The sequence below is a fragment of the Hemiscyllium ocellatum genome, chromosome 13 (genome assembly GCF_020745735.1).
Source record: "Hemiscyllium ocellatum isolate sHemOce1 chromosome 13, sHemOce1.pat.X.cur, whole genome shotgun sequence".
NCBI lineage: Eukaryota > Metazoa > Chordata > Chondrichthyes > Orectolobiformes > Hemiscylliidae > Hemiscyllium > Hemiscyllium ocellatum.
The window spans coordinates 46,335,857-46,356,295 of record NC_083413.1 but is presented as its reverse complement, the minus strand read 5'-3'; the positions used below and the strand labels follow the sequence as shown (position 1 = coordinate 46,356,295).

At 38.7% G+C, this 20,439-nt stretch overlaps 1 protein-coding gene across 3 annotated transcripts in view; it reads right to left on the bottom strand.

Annotated features, from left to right (window-relative positions):
* Nucleotides 1-10,135: 10,135 nt before the first annotated feature.
* Nucleotides 10,136-20,439, bottom strand: part of tbl1xr1a (TBL1X/Y related 1a) — a 167,409-nt gene continuing 157,105 nt past the window's right edge. For all 3 annotated transcript variants that reach the window (XM_060834806.1, XM_060834805.1, XM_060834807.1), the window contains 3 exons: nucleotides 19,211-19,376; nucleotides 18,785-18,886; nucleotides 10,136-13,287 (listed from right to left, as the gene is read on the bottom strand). In XM_060834806.1, the coding sequence (XP_060690789.1) occupies nucleotides 13,261-13,287; nucleotides 18,785-18,886; nucleotides 19,211-19,376 (295 nt within the window). In that variant the 3' untranslated portion in view covers nucleotides 10,136-13,260. The remainder of the gene's footprint in view (nucleotides 13,288-18,784; nucleotides 18,887-19,210; nucleotides 19,377-20,439) is intronic.

Here is a 20,439-nt window from a genome sequence, read left to right as displayed (position 1 = left end):
CATGTTGTTGAACAGATGCTTCTTACATCCTTCAATCAGTATCTGTCTTTAACTTTTGGAACAGTGATCACTCTCTACACAATCTGACAATAATCATCTGACGAAGGAATGCCACAATACTTTGTGGAATATCAGGAAGATGCATTGCACGTTGACTTTCTCTGAAGATGTTTTATAATGCATTAATCAATGTATCAAGTAGGGATAAAATAGTGAACAATGTTCCCTTGTATTTGAAAAAAAAATCAGTATGTTCTCCATGTATCCTTATTGAATGAGTTATTGTAATAGTAGGAGATGCAGAAAGATGGTTTTCCTTTATTGGGGAGTTTAGGAGCAGAAGGCGTAATTTTAGAATTATGGGGTGCATATTTAAGACAGAGGCGGGGAGAAATTTCTTCTGAGGGTAGTGAATAAATGGAATTCTTTACTGCAGAATGCTGTTAGGATTGGGTCATTAAGTATATTCAAGGCTGAGATGGATGGACTTTTCATCATAAAGGGAATCAAGGGTTATGGGGAAAAGGCAGGAAAGTGGACTTGAGGATTATCAAACGATGATGTCTTGAGGTGAGAGAGCATACAGTTAGTAATGCGGAGGGATTGTGAAGGAAGATGTTGCATCCAGCAGTGAGAGTGAAAGCAGTAGCCTTGGTGGGAGGTGGGTGTAGTAGCAGAGATCCTATAGGTGTGAGGTAGTAGAGGGATGATGATAACACTTGCCTGACAGAATGAAGGTCACTCAGCATTTGTGGACCTTCTTGCTCCAAATGCCTCCAGGTCACCTCACCTAAACTCCCATGGCCAACAGGTTCCACTGTGGGATGGGCTGCCTCCACTTCAGTTGCAGGAGAAGGTATTACTCTTAGACATATTGGGAGAGAAAGACAGACGACTGCCTAGTAGAGCACATAATCGCTATGGGTGACATATCCTTGTAAGAATATTATATTTGTAAATATATGTTCACTTTTCATCATCAGCTGTGTGAATAAATGCCTGTCTAGCTGCATCTGCAACACTGAAGGTACAAAGCCTTTGTTATCACTACACAAGGTTTAATGATTCAAGTGAGCAGCTCCTGCACCATTATGCATTTTATATGAATCTGGAAGGTGAGTGCTACTTTGGCAATGAGGCTCAATCTTGTGGTTTCCCTTCCACAGCAGTGGCTCTCAATAACCCATCCAATACGCCCAGTAATTTATTTTATTTTTAAAGGAGCAGACCTCTGCCTTCCAGTTTCAAATAAACATTGATGAAGTGCACAGCATATTAATGAGTGTGCACAGAACCTCTGAACAGCAGTAAGGCCCTGAAGCTTAGAGGAAACATTGGCCTCATCCCTTGACCTTGACCTTTAGTAGACGGTCCCTCAAAACTGATCCTAGCCACCCCTTTGAGCAGCTTAGACAGACAGCCCCAAACAACAGTCACCAAACCTGACTGATCTTGATACAGTTCCCCCATTGACTTACTGAAACTCTCTGGATTGGCTGGATTGGACCCATAGGGCTGACCATAGCCCAGTATCCAGACTATAGAGGTAGAGAACCCAGAGTGTGACCAGTCCCCACACTGATATCAGAAGCTTAACTTGATTTACCTTGGGTTCTCCTGTCTGAAGGGTGTCTCCCTTTACTGAAGACTACTCCTCTTAGACTTTGCGACAGGGTTATGTGCTTGAAGGACCAGCAGGGCGTTGGAACATCCGTGGACAGCGCAAGGTGCAGCATAGTAATATAGCATCCAGCTCCTTGAACTGCTGCCTGGCTTTGTGCAAGTGCTAAAAGACAAGGCAATACAGAAGAACTGTCAGTATTTAAACTCAGCTGAAGGTACACAGCCTTGTTGAATTCAGACCTGCTCAGTACACCGGCAATGTTGCAATGATGTAATGAAAGGTGCTTCACAATGAACAACATTGGAGTTCAAGATCATACTGAATGGTCCAGAGATGTATGATGATTCAATGAGACTGGTACATGACAAATGCCAATGTTTGTGAATGTGGAATGCACGTGGCTATTGTCCATGGAGTGTGTCCTGAAGGTAAAAGCACTGCTGCCTCACAGCGCCTGTAGACTCGGGTTCAATTCCCGAGTCAGGCGACTGACTGTGTGGAGTTTGCACATTCTCCCCGTGTCTGCGTGGGTTTCCTCCGGGTGCTCCGGTTTCCTCCCACAGTCACAAAGATGTGCGGGTCAGGTGAATTGGCCAAGCTAAATTGCCCGTAGTGTTAGGTAAGGGGTAAATGTGGGGGTATGGGTGGGTTGCGCTTCGGCGGGTCGGTGTGGACTTGTTGGGCTGAAGGGCCTGTTTCCACACTGTAAGTCTAATCTAATCTAATCTAAGTCTTCAGGAGCAATGACAAACTGGAGTTATCAGGTAATCAGTCTGACTTTCATGTTGGGAATTCTTGGTATCTAGTTTCTATTCAGCAGGTGGGAGAATAGGAAACTGCATATTAATGAGATGAGATTAATAAGTAATGAAAGGCATTGGCGTGCAATGTGCAACACTGCAGTTCAAAGCCATACTGAAAGGTCCATAAGGCTGGTAATGAAATGCTAATGATTGCAAATATTCCTCTTCCTGTGAGAATCCTAACTTGCTATTTAACATTTGGTTGGAAATTAGGACTTTCAAGTCTTGATATTGACAAATTCCTCAATGGACATCCTCAACCATTTTATCAAGATTTTCACCATGACCAATGGTGACCCCCAGGTTAAAGCATCACCAGTCATCCCTCTCTAATGAGACACAGCCCTAGGTCAGGTAAGATTATAGCAAGTTTATCTTTTACTATCCAGAAATAATAATCTCTCCACATTGTGAGATTTTTTTTTCTGAAATGCAGCTAATGGTTTCTTGAAAGACTGCAGCGGGACTTGTTTGCTACCACCTCACAATATTCCAGGTGAGGAGAGTAGCAGATGTTTATAGTATTCATATTAAATTCCTAAAAGCTGCTGTAGCTTGGGCATTTCAGAGAAATGAACAAAAACAAAGAGGAAATATGGTTTGTTTCCGTAAAAGCAGCTCCCTTTGAAGCTGCCTTATTGAAATTGCTGGAAGATAGCAGTGCTCAATCATCCAAAGAACAGTTGTCACCACAACCTCCAAAAAAGTGAGGACTCATTGTAATCTTCTGAAATCTCGTTGATGTAACTCGTGTTGAGACTTGTTGGCAGAAATCCAGGAAGACTGGATTTGACAAGGACTTCTGCCACTGGTAAGCGCAAGATAGCATGAGAACAGCGTCACTTATCTCTCAGGCTAAATGCCAAAATGATAGCCATGAACTCCTGACATGCAACTTCCAGCAAGTCCAAGCAGTCTTACCAATCTTGGCTGCTTATTTAAGGAATGATATCCAGAAGTTTTGAAAAGTGTCCCAGTGTCTTTTCAGCGACTTTTAAAAGGAACCAAGTCTAAGTATCTCCTTCGTAGTTAAAATGAATACATTTTTAGAACCCTTTAGACATGATACCTCAAATATTAATAATCGATGTGTCTTCACAACAATAGCAATAGTAAAAAGGGAATCAGTTTTAGATATATATGCAGAGGAGTCCCTTAGGGTTATAAAAGAGAGTAGAAATGTCATTGGTTATCAGAGAATGGCTGTAATAAACTCATTATGGTTTCCAACATACATTCAATTACAAATGAAGAAGAAAACATTAAAAGTCTTCCAGGGACTCATGCAGTCCACTAACAGTGTCTCAAACGGAGTCCCGCCTGTCCAAGCGGTCTACCATTACATCTGAGCAAGTTGATCAAACATATTTCTAAAAAGGTCTTCAAGAAACAAAGTGGTCCTCGATGAAATTTGAGGTGTAATTGAATGTTGGTGGACATGTCTAAAAACAAGACATATACAGAAATAATTATTTTAAGGAATTCCTATAATCAACAGTGAAACAAAGTAGTCAAAAGAGGAGTTAAAATATTCAAGACCATGCTTAACATTCATCTAAAATTTGTACAAAATTTGAGTTGCTTTAGAGTAATACAAATAATGTCTTACCAACTTTTTGAAAATCTTTTTTTTTAGATTTAATTACTTGCTCAAATAAATCCATAAGATATTCTATAATGGGAGAATATGGCTAATGGAATTAACTGAAAATTGACAACAATGTGATAAATGGTTAAGATGCTGATGTTCTTATGGGTGAAGTTGGAATGAAGGAGGGCAGTAAATACTTAATATTTCTCACGAAGATATAGTGGAATCCTCTACTTTTAATACTTTTTCCAGTATCTCAATTTTTTTTATCTTGAAGGACTATATAGTAAAGTTATTTAAGAATAGTGAGTGAACAATGGAGTTTGTTGGCAAAAATGCAAACATATCAGCTGTACTTGTATTGTAAATGACAACTTACAGTAAAATAATTCATTTAGCCTTAGACTATTGTCAATAATATCAGAAACTGCTTGGATGTATCTTGACAGAAACTCGCAGCTATTTATAATTACTAAGTCTTAGATCTGAATAGCAAGACAACATAAAATGACAGACAAAGACAAATTCCGATAGGATTTGGAAACTTTTCAAGAATGGTACGCTGGCAATTTTCAACAAAATGTAATTATACTGCATATGCTTCTGAAGTCATATTGGACTCAATGTTAACTCTTACTTTCACCATAGATGCTGCCAGACCTGCTGAGTTTCTCTAGCAATTTCTGTTTTATATGCAACAAATACGATATCTAAAATCTCAATTAAGGTAATTAATTATGAGTCAAGGCAGATTACACTACAAGTCAGTAAGGCAACTTTCTGATGCAACCATGAAATATAAAATAGTTATTGTCCCTTTAAAATAGTTATTGTGTTTATGGGATGTTACTCTATTGGAACTGTTTTTAAAAAATTACTAATATTAAGATTTCAAGAGTTAGAGTTAAGCTAATTCTTTTATTTTGTCAATTTTTACATGATGTAAAACACACCTTGTATTTTAACTATAATATTGAGTAGTTTGACTAATCATAAGATCGATGAAGGTAGCATGGTATACATTGTTTGCTTGAACTTTAGTCAAGCCTTTGATAAGGTTCCGCATGGTAAACTGATTAATAAAGATAGATCACATGAGATTCAGGGCGAACTTGCCAACTGGATACAAAATTTTCTTAAAGGCAGGTGGTAGTGTAGGGATTTTTTTCTGGACTGGAAGCCTGTGACCAGCGGTATACCAAAGGGATCAGTGCTGGGTCCACTTTTGTTAGCCATTTATTGAAATGATTTGGATGAGAATATAGGAGGTATGGTTAGTAAGTTTGCCGATGAAACCAAAATTGGTGGTATAATGGACAGTGAAAAGAGGTTATCTAAGATTACGAAGAGATATTGATCAATTAGGTCAGTGGGCTGAAGAGTTGCAGACGGTATTTAGTTTGTATAAATGTGAGGTATTTTATTTTGGTAAAATAATCAAAGGCAGCACTTATTTGTACAATAATGGAAGGGTGCTGAGTAACGTTGTAGAACAGAGACACCCAGAGATTTAGGTACAAAATTCTTTTGAATTTTGCATCACATAAATAGCATTGTTAAAAAGGTGTTTAGCATGCTTGCCTTCATCGCTCAGACCTTCAAGTATAGGAATCGGGCCATCATGTTGAGGTGATACAGGATGTTGGGGAGGCCTTTTCTAGAGTATTGTATGCAGTTCAGGTCACCCCGTTATAGGAAGAATATTATTAAGCTAATGGATTCAGATTTACAAGCATGTTGCTGAGAATGGACAATTTAAGCTATGAAAATAGGTTGGAACCTTCCTTCTTCACTGCAGTGTAGGAGGTTAAGGGATTTATAAAATCTTTTGGGGCAATAGATAAGGTGAATGGCAGGTGTCTTTTCTCAAGACTAGAGGGCATGTTCTTAAAGTGAGAGGAGAAAGACAGACATGAGGGGCAACTTTTTTTTAAATATACACAGCATGGTTTGTGTATGCAAAGAACCTCCAGAGAAAGTGGTACAAATGCCAGTACAGTTAGTGTTTAAAAGACATTTGGAGGGATATGGGCAGGTGCAGGCACATGGAACCAGTTTAGTTTGGGATTATGGTTGTCCTGGACTGGTTGGACCAAATGATCTGTTTCTGTGTTTTATGATTCTGTGATTGCATCTTGGATGCAACACCTTACACTCACTCACCTTTAAAATAAGAAAAAAATAGGGTCTATGCTATCTTCTTAACTTAGTGTTATGGACCAGCACAAATTCCCTCAAAATATTTTATGTACAGCTAAGTGCAACATGCAATACTTTGTGGCAAGCTTACACAATGTTAATTAAAACAATATTAATTTTGAGCAAAAGAAAGATTCATTTTGTTAACTTCCAGCCAATTATTTCTACAGCATAACTGCTCTGAGGCCGTAATACTCACCCAGCAATTTATTATTTAAATCACACAGGATATGATACATTTTCAGACTTAAATTAAAAAGATGCAAATTCCTCAATAGGCACACTGTTTAAAACATCAAACAGAAATCCTCCAACTGATCACATTTTCTCCTGGTTTAAGCTAACCACTCAAAATCTGAAAATAAATACATTATACCTCAATATTGTGTAAATTAACTTCAGCCATTAATCCAAGTTAATACCATGTTCCCAAAATCTGCCACTATGCCAATAATGATTAATAGCTGGCATTTGTTCACAGAATGCAGTCTTCGATAAATTGTTCGGTTAATTGTTATTACCTAGAATCCAAACCACACGAACCAAAAATATTGCTAGTTTGATTGTTGGTATCTGATGATTTAACCAGAGCAGCAGCTCAGGAGCATTCGCGTTTGCTAACATATGTACTAAGGACTGAAGAAATGGCTGGTATCCCTGCTACAAACTACACCTGCAAAGGCCACGTGCAGAGTTTAGTTATGGGCAAAAACAGCTTATAATACTGATTAGATTACTTACAGTGTGGAAACAGGCCCTTCGGCCCAACAAGTCCACACCAACCTGCCGAAGCGCAACCCACCCATACCCCTACATTTACCCCTTACCTAACACTACGGGCAATTTAGCTTGGCCAATTCACCTGACCCACACATCTTTGGACTGTGGGAGGAAACCGGAGCACCCGGAGGAAACCCATGCAGACACGGGGGAACGTGCAAACTCCACACAGTCAGTTGCCTGAGTCGGGAATTGAACCCGGGTCTCAGGCGCTATGAGACAGCAGTGCTAACCACTGTGCCACCGTGCTGCCCAACTCTCAAATTTGGTTTAATGAATGGTAAATTGACAAGGTTCTAGGGAGTGTCAGGGACCTGTGCAATCACTGGATGGAATATTCTACCCCCAGAGGTTATGAGCAGGGAAGGAAGAAAAGCAGTTACTAAGTTACAGTGCAAACATACCCAAACACCAGCACCTTCCCATCTGTCATAATTTAGTTCTGGACAGAGAACCCCTCATACCCCTTACTGACCTTCCCATCCTGCTGCAAATTGATGTCAAATAATGAAATGATGACCACATAAGGGTCTCATAGCCCACTGTATTAAGATTAACCCACTTGCAGGGCAAACCTGCCACCCTATGCTTAAACAATAGCCACCATGCTACAGATAGCTTGCCACCTCACTGAAGGTTTGGTGGGTTTGGGATATACATAAGATACCCCTCCATCTCCCAACCTGAAAGATCATTCACTCACATAACTTACATTTCTTTTGTTGGTCTTCTGCAATCCTGGAACTCTGGACAATGACCTCTGATTGGATGGCCATTCCCAATCAGCATACTGGCCCGCTACCATGAATCCAGGGAAGGCCTTCAAGTGGACTAAACACTGCCTTGGAAGGAGCAGCACAGGTGGCTCAGCAGCTCTCCAGAAAGACGCCAGTGCCTTAAAAGATCCTACCTATCACTATCTTCAAGTGAAGAGTAGGGAAAATTGAGAAAGGGATAATTAAGATCCCCGCTGAAAATGTGTTGCTGCTTAAAGCACAGCAGGTCAGGCAGCATCTCAGGAATAGGGAATTTGACATTTCGAGCATAAGCCCTTCATCAGGATGAAGGGCTTATGCTCGAAACGTCAAATTCCCTATTCCTGAGATGCTGCCTAACCTGCTGTGCTTTAACCAGCAACACATTTTCAGCTGTGATCTCCAGCATCTGCAGACCTCATTTTTTACTCGATAATTAAGATCCCCCCCGCCACCCACATACTAAACATTGTACTCTAATACTGAAGCGTACTCCAGTACTAATCAATATTCCCTGGTGTTGACTATTCCTCATCTGGGACCTGCAGCACGAGCATGCGGTTGCAGTGCTCGACTACTTTCCTCACCTCTTTACCATTGCTTAGGTACACCCCAAAGAAATGGACTTCAACCAGTCTAAGATTGATTATTATTTAAACTGGCATTTTTTTTGGTTTGTCTACTTGGGAAGAAGCTAGATTCCGGAGAGATTAGAAATATTTTCAAGATATGATTGACCCTCTAAACTTTTCTTCCCCCAAAACAGATGATCTCAAGTCACCTCATTCAAATTGTAGTTCCTAGTGACACAAACTCTGAAAAGCCTTTATAGTTAAAAAAAAGTTAACACCGTCTAAACTGCATATTTTCACTGGGCTAAAAAAAATTGTGATTTTATGATTTCCAGGTCTTTACTGTTGCTTTGGATTAGGGACTACAGGCAATGTCTACAGCAGGAGTACATCAGACAGCCCATGATCAATACCATCACGGCTGATCTTGGGCTTCAACTCCGCCTTGCTGTCTGTTCCCCATATGAGGGCGGCACGGTGGCACAGTGGTTAGCACTGCTGCCTCACAGCGCCAGGGACCTGGGTTCAATTCCCGCCTCAGGCAACTGACTGTGTGGAGTTTGCACGTTCTCCCCGTGTCTGCGTGGGTTTCCTCCGGGTGCTCCGGTTTCCTCCCACAGTCACAAAGATGTGCGGGTCAGGTGAATTGGCCATGCTAAATTGCCCATAGTGTTAGGTAAGGGGTATATGTATGGGTGGGTTGCGCGTCGGTGTGGACTTGTTGGGCCGAAGGGCCTGTTTCCACACTGTAAGTAATCTAAAAAAAAAAGTAATCTAATCTAATCCTTAGATGTCCCTGGACCCAAACCATCTGTCTATCCCAACCTTACATAAAGTCAATCATGGAATGTCCACAACCATCTTGGGGAAGAAAATGTAAAAAAATTCCCAACTTTTCTGAATGAAGAAACTTCTCAGTTCAACACAATCAGACCTTTATCCTTAAATTTTGTCTCATGTTCTGGACTCCCCAACCAATGGGAGCATGTGATTTTCAATAAAGGAGCAAGTTAGGCACAAGAAAATATTGGCCCCATTAACACAGCCACTGCTGTCTGACAACTGCTCAATCCAGACAGCAAAGTTCTGAACTTTTGCTGTACCACCCCAATCCATATATCTGTCATAGAGATGTACAGTATGAAAACAAACCCTTCAGTCTATGCCGACCAGATATCCCAATCTAGTCTAGTCCCACTTGCTAGCACCCAGCTCATATCTCTCCAAGCTCTTCCTATTCATATGCCTATCCAGATGTCCTTAAATATGGGAGGCCAAAACTGCACACAGTACTTGAGTTGTGGTCTCAACAAAGTCCTGAACAAATGTAGCAAGTCTTCGTTATTCCTATATTACAATCAGTTTGTCGTAAAGGGCAACATGTCACGTCTTTCTAAACTTTCGCTGGACTTGTGTGCAAATATTCTGGGTTCCTTATACAAGCACACACAATCTCTCTGAATATTAAACATTCCTCGATAATAACTCCAAAACAGTGAACCCCTGCATTCTAGGTATAATATCAGAAAGCTCCCTTTCCATTAAGGGGCTGGAAAGCCAGACGACATAATTTCAACATTTCATATTAAATTTTTTTAAAAATCAACCAATAAAGACTGCGCATGGCCTCAGTGAAGATTTACATATATATTTACATATATTCAAAAATTAATGCTGTATTCCTCAAAGGGCTAAGAGCAAAATTCATAGTTAACTGCTTTTACTCTCTGCCTCTTTTAACATGCAAATGTTGATTTTAATTTTACCAACCAAAAGCCAAATAGAAACAGCCCAGAAAGACAACAATAATGTAATATCAAAATATATTTTATTCTGGACCTCTTTCAGATCTGATGCAAATTATGGTTGTCAGATCAATACGATGCAAAGGGAAGCTGCAACAGAAGATGTTTCTTGGTGGTGAAAGTTTTAGGGTGAAGTGGTGGAGGAAGACTTGGGAAGGGGGTGGAAGGAAAATCATTAATGTAATGTGAAACCTAAATACATTATCAGGTGATATTTACATGGTCCAGGACAGTATGGTACATCAAAAATCAGTCTTTTTAACAGGTACAAATAAAAACAGAACGATAAAGAGTTCAAATAGTAGAAAAAAACTTTCATGGCCTGGTTTACAGGTTCACAATTTTTAAAATCTTAATTTGAGAGAACTATAGAAATGATGCAGACATGTAAATCCACTGCTAGAGGAGTAGTGCTAGCCCCTGAAATCATTCTTGAACACTGAATGTATCTAACGCTGTATTCAACAATTTGAACACCTCACTTACTTTGAACTGTCAAGTTTCATTTGCAGCCCTTCCTAAAAGAGCATTTGCTATAGAACAAATGAGCAGTTTCATCAGCATATTCACTTAATATTGGTTTGAACAAGGGGTGGAGCTTTAAATTTTATAGCATTGAAATTCTTGTGAATTTGCTATGTGTTGTGTATGCAATATGTTTAGCTTTAGGTAGTTCCAACAATGACAATTTTGCTGATTGACAGATCCTAAAGACCTAGCAGATCTGAACAGGAATCGTCTCAGATCATTAAAGTACAGATTCCCTTACAAAAAATAATAAGAACAAACCTATGTTTGGAAGGAAAGTGCCACCATCATATAACATTTGACAGATGTAAAAATCAATTACAATAAATTCCCATCTTCAGGTGAGAGGTTCTAGTCAGACCCAGTTTTTGGATAGTCGCAAATCTTTAATCAAAATTGTCCTTACACCAGCAGTGTCACAAACAACAAATAGAAAGCTACTTGCATCTTGTTTTAATTTTTTTTAAAAAATGCCTCTGGTCTCTTTACCACAGTATTAGTCAGCTCTCAAATGCTGTACCACTGATGTATCTATTTTTTTAAAAGATTAACTGAAACGTTTTTAACAGTTTGATTAAAAACCAAGCTAGGGGTCCTCCATCAAAGCATTAATTCTTTAGGTCAACGTCAAATATAAGATGCTTTATGCATTATTTTTAATAGGAGGAGAATGCAAGGATTTTTAACTTAGACTTTGTAACGAAGGGCAGAACTCAAAAGAATGATAAAACCCAGTCTCATTCATCACTTTAATAGAAAATAACAAAAGGCTGGGAAATAAGATATGGGCTTTCTTTTACATGTGGCAAAGCTGCCTAATCACTTATCTACATTTGACAAATAGCCCATAATAAAAGTCTAGGAGCCATTTCAACCTTTTGCTCGACTTCAGTGATGCAGAGACTGCGGATTATATATAGCAGCTATTTGATTACACCATGTTACCTATGATCAGTTCCCAATATGATTAACAGATTTTTCTCCAAAGACCAAAAAAAACTTTCATCTGTGCAGAGGTTGTCTTAGTCAAAAAAAAACAGCCAGTCTTGCATTTTTATTGTTGGGAAAACAGATCAAGTTTGAAATAGTGAATTAAAGCTTTTGCAACAGGAAACTCATTTCATTGATCTGTTGCTGCATGGGACATGGGAAATAGAAGAATACCTTTGTTACTCTAAGATTTTATAACGCATTAAATCCAAGGATTTGAAACCTCAAACGTCTTTTCTTCGTGTGAAAAAGTAATTGAGTGTCTTGTAGCAGAAATATTTGTTTAACCACTTCATCTGAAGAAGGGTCCCCTGAGGTTTTAAAGCTCAGATATGCTATACTTTATAGAATATACTTTTATTCTAAAAAAAACTATTGCAATTATACTACCTGCACTTTACTGAACAATACAGCAAGTGCAAGTATATTGGAGGGCTGAGCCAAGATGAACCCATGTGTAATACATGAGCACCAAGGAAAGAAAATAAAAGCAAAGTCAACCCTTACCTTAGCATTAACATAAAACATATGCCTGCATGATTTCTGCCAAATGGCAGAGGGAGGGGGAAGGGAGGTTTATCTCATTGCACTGGATAGGTTTTTAAAGACATTGCTTATTGGACTTGCGTCCTTAATACTGGAATCTTACTATGAAAATTATGCTTTAGTTAGTTCTACCAAAGAATAAGTAGAATAACAGCAATAATTCTCTGTCCAGAAAAGTTATCTTTCAAAATTCTATAAGCTGCTCTATCAATAGTGCACAATCCAACCATATGCAAACTATGGTCTTAAAGCAATGGGATGCATCCCTGCATCGATTCTCTTTCTTTGTGCCCATTTGTTTAATTCTCATAAATCGGCAGAATCATGTCCCCATTAAGAAACTACTACATTTTAGCCACATCACCTGTAAACCACAACTTGTTACCTATGCCTGATGTACATTGAAACTAATTTTATATTGAATTTTGGAGCAGTTTAATCTTTCCCCACATATTGATTTGTGAGCCACAAAATGTACCAAAAAAATACCAAATACACTGTTATTTTGCTTATAGTATCCATAAAAAAGTTTTTTTCTAATTGTGTGTTAAGTGTCAGTAGGAAAAAACAAGATAAACAAGATACAGTCACTCTCCTACATCATGCAACTGTAAACTAAAGTGATAAAACAATGTTTAAAACAAGGGAACAAACTATTTGCTGCTGTTTTAAAGAAGCTGATATGTCTGCACACAGATCTGCTGAACTGCTGACAAGATAACTCATTCTACATAGACTCTGGACCAAAAAAATAAAAGATATTTTTGTCCTCTGATATTATCTTCCCATTTTGGTACACATATGGTCTCATGTCAAGTCTTTTTTTTTTCAAGTTGTTTTAAACCTTCAAGAAAAGTCGACTTTTCTTTGTGGGTGGAGCTTCCAGCATTAAGCAGTCAGGGTACTCTTCACATCAGGGCTCAGTTGTCCTGGGTTGCATTCTGACTTGTTTTGGCTGTAGTGGACTGGCCATGGTTCAAGTGAGACTGTAGCAGTGCATGGGGCAGGGACAGTCATTTTGGCTATGTACACATTCATTGTCGGTCCATGGCTTCCAGCTAGCAACGCTATTTCCGCAGGTCTAACACACAAACCTTTAAGGAAAGATACAAAATATAAATTCATTACATATTCGCTATTAGATTTATATGCCTAATGAACGATATTTACATTGGCAGAAGCACCCACCAAATACTTTGAATATCTCTGAATAAATCATTAATCTAAATAGCTTTGCAGAAGTTATTGGACTGTTAATTGGAAATGATCATGTTGTGGAATTTTATTTGTCTCCTGGCTATAGGACTTGATTTGGAACATGGTAGCAAATTTCAGTAAGTAATTTCAGACAGTAAAATTTCAGAATTGGTGAGGCTATTGAGGAAGGATAAGATTATATATTTGAGCCAGCAAGGATAGGCATGATGGATATGGAGGATATGTATACGTTCAATGTAGGATATGGATAACACTACTTGAAATATGAATTAAAAGGTTGGAGGATGGAGACTGGTTAAGAAAGCTGGAATAGTAAAATCTGGTGCACATAATAGTATGAATGTGAATTTCAGTGACAACAGGCTGAATCAGGGATAGGGGAAGTGAAATGAGGGAAACATTGCAACAGAATTTGGAAGCCTTAACTTGGGATTTAACAGGGCATTACAATTGTAAACGCTCTAGGACAGCTTACAACACTGATCAGAAAGAAAGACGAAGTTGATGGGAAGAAATTGCATGATGATGGTGCCAGCGACAGTGGTTTTGTTTTTTGTTGTTTAGCTACAGTATATTATGTCACAGCTAAGATGTTGAACAAGTTAGTATAACAGCGTCGAGGGCAAGGAAAAGGATGGGCCAATTAATAGATCAATTTTAATGATGGAGGAAAGGTAGAATATCTTGGATGGATTCTTAAACAATGGCAATATTAAATGAGAGCTTTTAGGAGTAAATGTTCACAAAGTAGGATATGGTGCCAGAGTAGGGAAGGCAACAAATTGTGACTTATAAGGGTCACCTATCATGGGAGTTTCAACAAGGTTGAAGTGATAACCAGCTGGGAAAACTTTTGTAGGTGCATGTTATTCCCACCCACAAGTCAACCTTCAATTAAAGCCAAAATGCCACTGCACAATAAATTACAGATGATATGGATTTTTTTTCCCATAGCTGTTGGGAAATTCCGCAAAGAAACTGTGTGATAACTGACCTCTGGCAGATTGAGTTAGCAAGCAGAAAGCTTACTGGGTGAGGTTAAATCTCAGTAGATGTCTTAAGTGAGGTCATCATTGGAGGAAAAGAGGACTTTCTAAAATTCATTTGCGGGATGAAGGCATCTCTAGCTAGGCCAGCATTTATTGCACATCCCTAATTGCCCAGGGTCAATTGCATTATTGTGGGTCTGGAGTCACACGTAGGCCAGACCATTTAAGGATGGCAGTTTCTTTCCTTAAAGGGACATCACTGAACCAAATCCTGTTTTCCCCGACAATGGATTCATGGTCATTCATTAGACTCTTAATTGCGCCATCTGCCATTGTGGAATTTGAACCCACGTTCCAATAAAATACCTGGGCCTCCCGATTAACAGTCCAGTGATAAGACCATGAGGCCATCGCCTGCCCTGAGAATATTGGGACTGCTGCTCTCACGAGACAAGTGCTTCAATGTCCTTTTTGGAGAATGCCAAGAACGGTACAAATAGTACCGAAGAGTATATTCAAGGGAAATTGAAGCCTGAGGCAGGAGACTGAGACATGAAAGTGACCAATAAAGAGGAGGAATGAAAGGTAATATGACCAGATGACAGCAAAGAGAGGAAACAGGTCAGACAAATCAAGGGACGAATCTAAAAGACAGGTACAATGGCTAGGAACCTCAAGATAAATGAGTGAATAGAGGGATTATACAAGCATAAATTATAACAAATATAACCTGGAAACATGATAACAAGAGATCTTCTCCCTTAAATTATACTTGGTACCTTAATGTTATAATAAAATGTTACATCTAATAAGTCAAACAACACTTTAGGGATGCATCACCTCACCAAGTCCTAAGGCAAACCACAAAGACAGATTCAAGATGTTCTCTATTTTTATATGCAAAGTATGTTTCCAATTATGGGCAAATTGATCCCTAATTATTTATCGGGTAAGGTTTTGATTCCTTGACTGAACTAAATTGTTATGGTACAGAAGGGTCTCTCATCTCTTCTGGATGCAGATCCATTTGCTTAAACATTTAAACTAACAGCAAAATGAAACACACCTTAAAAAAAAACATCAAACAAATGGAATCAGTTCCAGATTCAATGTACTACATGGTTTTATCCCAACACATTGAATATTCAAAGACTTAGTTTATAAATTGTAAATGTACCACAATTAATCAAATTTACCCAAATACAAAGTCTGTAATTAAGTAAGCCAACATAAATCTAAAATTTCGTTAGCATTTAACATTTAATATGAACTTCAATAATATAGTCAGTAGGTGGAGACACTACACAAAAAACTTCCACTGGAAACTGTACAACACACAAGATAGTAAAGAAGCTGTTTATTTCAGTGCCATCAAATTCTGTATATATTACCTGTCAATTCATAATACTGAACTCAAATTTGATTTCCTATCCTTTCTGCACAGTGTATGCTAATTAACTTATAACAGATGAAGACCAAATGCAGCTTTTACTGAGATATGCTAGAGGTAAGAGGAACATGGCACCTCGTTTTGGAATAAATATTTGGAGGTATAGTTCACGAGTTTCCAAATGACACCAAAATTGGAGGTGTAGTGGACAGCGAAGAAGGTTACCTCAGATTACAAAGGGATCATGATTAGATAGGCTAATGGGCTGAGGAGTAGTAGATGGAGTTTAATTTAGATAATGTGAGGGGCTGCATTTAGGAAAGAAAAATCAGAGCTGGACTTATACACTTAATGGTAAGGCCCTGGGGAGAGTCAAAAGAGACCTTGGAATGCAGGTTCATAGTTCCTTGAAAGTGGAGTTGCAGGTAGAGAGAATAGTGAAGACGACATTTGGATGCTTTCCTTTATTGGTCAGTGCATTGAATACAGGAGTTGGGATGTCATGTTGCGGCTGTACAGGACATCGTTTAGGCCACTTTTGGAATATTGCATGCAATTCTGGTCTCCTTCCTATTGGAAGGATATTGTGAAACCTGAAAGGGTTCAGGTAAGATTTACACAATGTTACCAGGGTTGGATGATGAGCTATAGGGAAAGGCTGAATAGGCTGGGGCTGTTTTCCCTGGAGCGTTGAAGGCTGAGGGGCGACCTTATAAAAAGGGTTTAGAGGGATATGGGCCAAGTGCTGACAATTGGGACTAGTTTAGGTTAGGATATCTGTTCAGCACGGATAAGTCGGACTGAAGAGTCTGTTTTTGTGCCATACATCTCTATGACTAGAAACTACAGAATCAAAAAACATTTATGGTACAGAAAGCAGCCATTCAGTCTGCACTGGCTGAGATAAACTAATCACTTAATCCAGAGACTTGAAGGTTTTCTTTTTAATATGAGTTCAAGGTTACTGCCTCAAGCACTAAATGGGGCAACAAATTCCAGCACTGACGATCCACTGGATAAAAAAAACTTTTCTTCATGTCTCTCTAATGCTTCTATCAGTCACCTTAAATCTGTACTCTCGTAACTGACCTCTCTGCTTGAGGAAACAGATCTTCCTCAACTAGTCTATGCAAGCCCCTCATTATTTTACACACCTTGATTAATTCATTCCTTAGGTTTGTTGGTTTGAAGAAGAAACCCGCTAGACTATCCAATCTCTCCTCTTACTTACAATCTTCAACCTCAGGCAACGTTGACATAAATCTCTGTATTCTCTCAAGAAAAATTATATTTTTGGTGTCCAAAACTGTACATAGTTTAGACTGTCTGAAATAATTCTGGAATGACATCGCTGCTCTTGTAAATATCTGACCCAATGTTGAAAAGCATTCTATAACCCACTTTCACTACCTCATCTACCACCTTCAGATGGGCGGCACGGTGGCACAGTGGTTAGCACTGCTGCCTCACAGCGCCTGAGACCAGGGTTCAATTCCTGACTCAGGCGACTGACTGTGGAGTTTGCAGGTTCTCCCCGTGTCTGCGTGGGTTTCCTCCGGGTGCTCCGGTTTCCTCCCACAGTCCAAAGATGTGCGGGTCAGGTGAATTGGCCAGGATAAATTGCCCGTAGTGTTAGGTAAGGGGTAAATGTATGGGTGGGTTGCGCTTCGGCGGGTCGGTGTGGACTTGTTGGGCCGTAGGGCCTGTTTCCACACTGTAAGTAATCTAATCTAAAAATTAAAGATAGCTGTGGATATGCACTCCAACAATTCAACTTTCTCTATTCCTCTCAAAACCCTTCTGTTTATTTGTATTTCCTTGGTTTGTTTGTCCTCCTACAAATGCACTTGAACAGACTGAAATCCATTTGCCATAGTTCGGCCTACTCTATCAAACCACTGCCAACTTTGTGTAGGCAACAGCCAATCTCTTCACTATCTTCTCCCCAGCCAAATTTTCTATTGTCTACAAATTTCCCAATTATGCCTCCCACATTTAAGTCTAAGTCATTAAGATTTATCATAGGCAATAAGAGAACAAAAACTAAGCCCTTTGGTACACTGCTGGAAACCACATTCCATTTGCAAGAACATCAGTTGACCACTGTCCTTGGTTTCCTATTACACAGTCTATTTTAGAACAGACTCCTCAAATTCTTATACATGCCATTCTTAGCAATGGGACCTTGTCAAATGCCTTACTAAGTCAATGTAGACAAAATCCCGTATTAGCCTTATCAATCCTCTTTGTTACTTCCTCAAAACATTTGAGATATAATCTTCCCTTAACATAACCACGTCTATTCCTGATCAATCTGTAGCGAGTAATAGTTAATCCTATCTCTCTATCTATTCTGATGATTTATCAACGTCAGAATAACCATTCTATAATTATTTGGCTTTTTCCCCAAATCCTCGCCCGTATGCAGTAAGAATTGGAAAACAATCCTCAGAGCATTTGCCATTTCCTCCCTGGCTTCCTTTAACGGCCTGGCTTACAATCCATCAGCCTAGCTGATTTATCCACCTTTAAGGAAAGCAGAGCCTCCAATACTTTGCTTTTCATTATGCTTATTTTACCTAATATTTCTCACTGTGTAGGCTAAATGAACATCAAGTTAGGAAACAAAATATACATTCCATATACAGGTTGAGGAGCTATGTTAAACTGATGTAACTACTGGCAGAAGATCATAATTAATGTGAGATGTGTTTACATACACAAGTACTATTATAACATGAAAATAAAAATTTATATTGGAATGTTTAATATATAACAAGACAAATAAATGAACTATTGGTACAAAATCTTGGTGCCAACTGATACCCTAACAAATATAGGGAAAACGATTTCTACTTTTAATTTTGAAACATGTCTAATCGCATTTGAAAATGGGGTGAAATTATATATATTCTAATTCTATTCTAATATATATTCTAATTTAGTTAACCTTGAGTTCTGCTAATATAGATGCGTATCAATTGTAATACTTACTGAACCATCTGATGCACTTGCACCCACTTTATCCCCAGCTGCATTCCAGCACACTTCAAAGATGCCTCCTGTTCCCCTGTAGCTATGGACAAGAGCACCTGTCTGTAAACAAACCATTTTATTTCAATTATCAGAAATAAGACAAGTGTGTCATTAATTTGAATAACATGCAGTGACTGTCAAAGATTCCACATGGTGCACTGCATGTGTTTGTAGGAATCAATTCAACCATGCACTTGCATTGAAGTCAGACACAACCATTTCCTCTATGATAATCAATACATAAGGGCAGTTATGTATGCAGTAATATTGCTTTTTATGTTATAATCAGCCTTCCAATGCAATTCTATGTTCCATAATTCTAAACAAAGAATAAGCCTGAGAAAAAGGAAATTTGACTAGTCTTCAATAGCTGACAGAACTTACCTGTGTGTTCCAGATGTGAACACATTTGTCAAAGGAGCCACTAGCCAAGTACCTGCCATCTGGGCTGAATGCTACACTGTATACAGGTTCCTGGTGTTTGGTCAAAGTATGGATGCAGATACCTCGGTCCACATCCCATAACCGTACAGTGGAATCAAATGAAGCACTGTAGGGAAAAAAAACACTTAAATCTAAGAGCAATTCTTCAATAGTCACATCAGCAGCACCCATAACATTGAAAATATGTTTGAGCTTCCCATAAATGGTAAGTATTGTTGCCATGCAAGGAAAGAAAATTACTTTTAAAAGTATCTGACACTTTCAGAAGAAATAAAGTATTTATTGTTCAATTGCACACAGGGATAATTATTCTGGGATGAGAGTCACCACAAATCAACCCATCCGTGACTATATTGCAGACGTTAACAAGCAGCTGATGAAATTCAGATCAGAAACACTTTTTGATCTGTGTGCCAATCAAGAGCCATCAAATTAAGCTACAAAACTCAGTGGAAGACCTCAGTGTGCATTCATTGTAACCCTGAATCATTCTAGGTTTTTAAACAATTCCACATGTTTTACATTAAGACTTTACGCCAGTTGCAATTCTGCCAGTATCAATAGTTGTAATGTGGTCAAAATTCACTAAATATTAGTCTTTGATTGCTAGGAAACAACAGTAATACCTAGTGCATACCAGAAACACAATGACTGATATTTATTTAACCTATTAGGTGTATGATCTAAAACCTATTATATAAAAAAAAAGGCAAATAGATAAATGCCAACATTCTGCCTTCATTATGCGCTACTTAGTCACATTTTAAAAATTTAGAAGCTTTCACACAGATAGTCTGGAACCTGGCGTGCATGTGCTTTTAATTCCCATAATTCCCCGAGCCTCCTGCATGTGAGCACCTTCCACCACTGTACAGAAAATATACTAATATACAGCTTGTGATTGAATACAAATTAGAAACATTGCAACCAAGAACACAACAGAGAGAAGGGAATAGACCATAAGACTAATCGAGCCTTTCTGCCATTCAATAAAATTGTAGCTGAATTTTTACTTTATTTTCCTCCCCACTCTCACTATTCCTATATTTAACAATGGAGCATACAAATCTCTGGGGATGGGATGCAAGTTCCCAAGATTCAAAATTGATAAGTGAAACCATTTAATCCTAACTGACCTCAGTCCTAATTAATTGCCACTGTATCTTGAA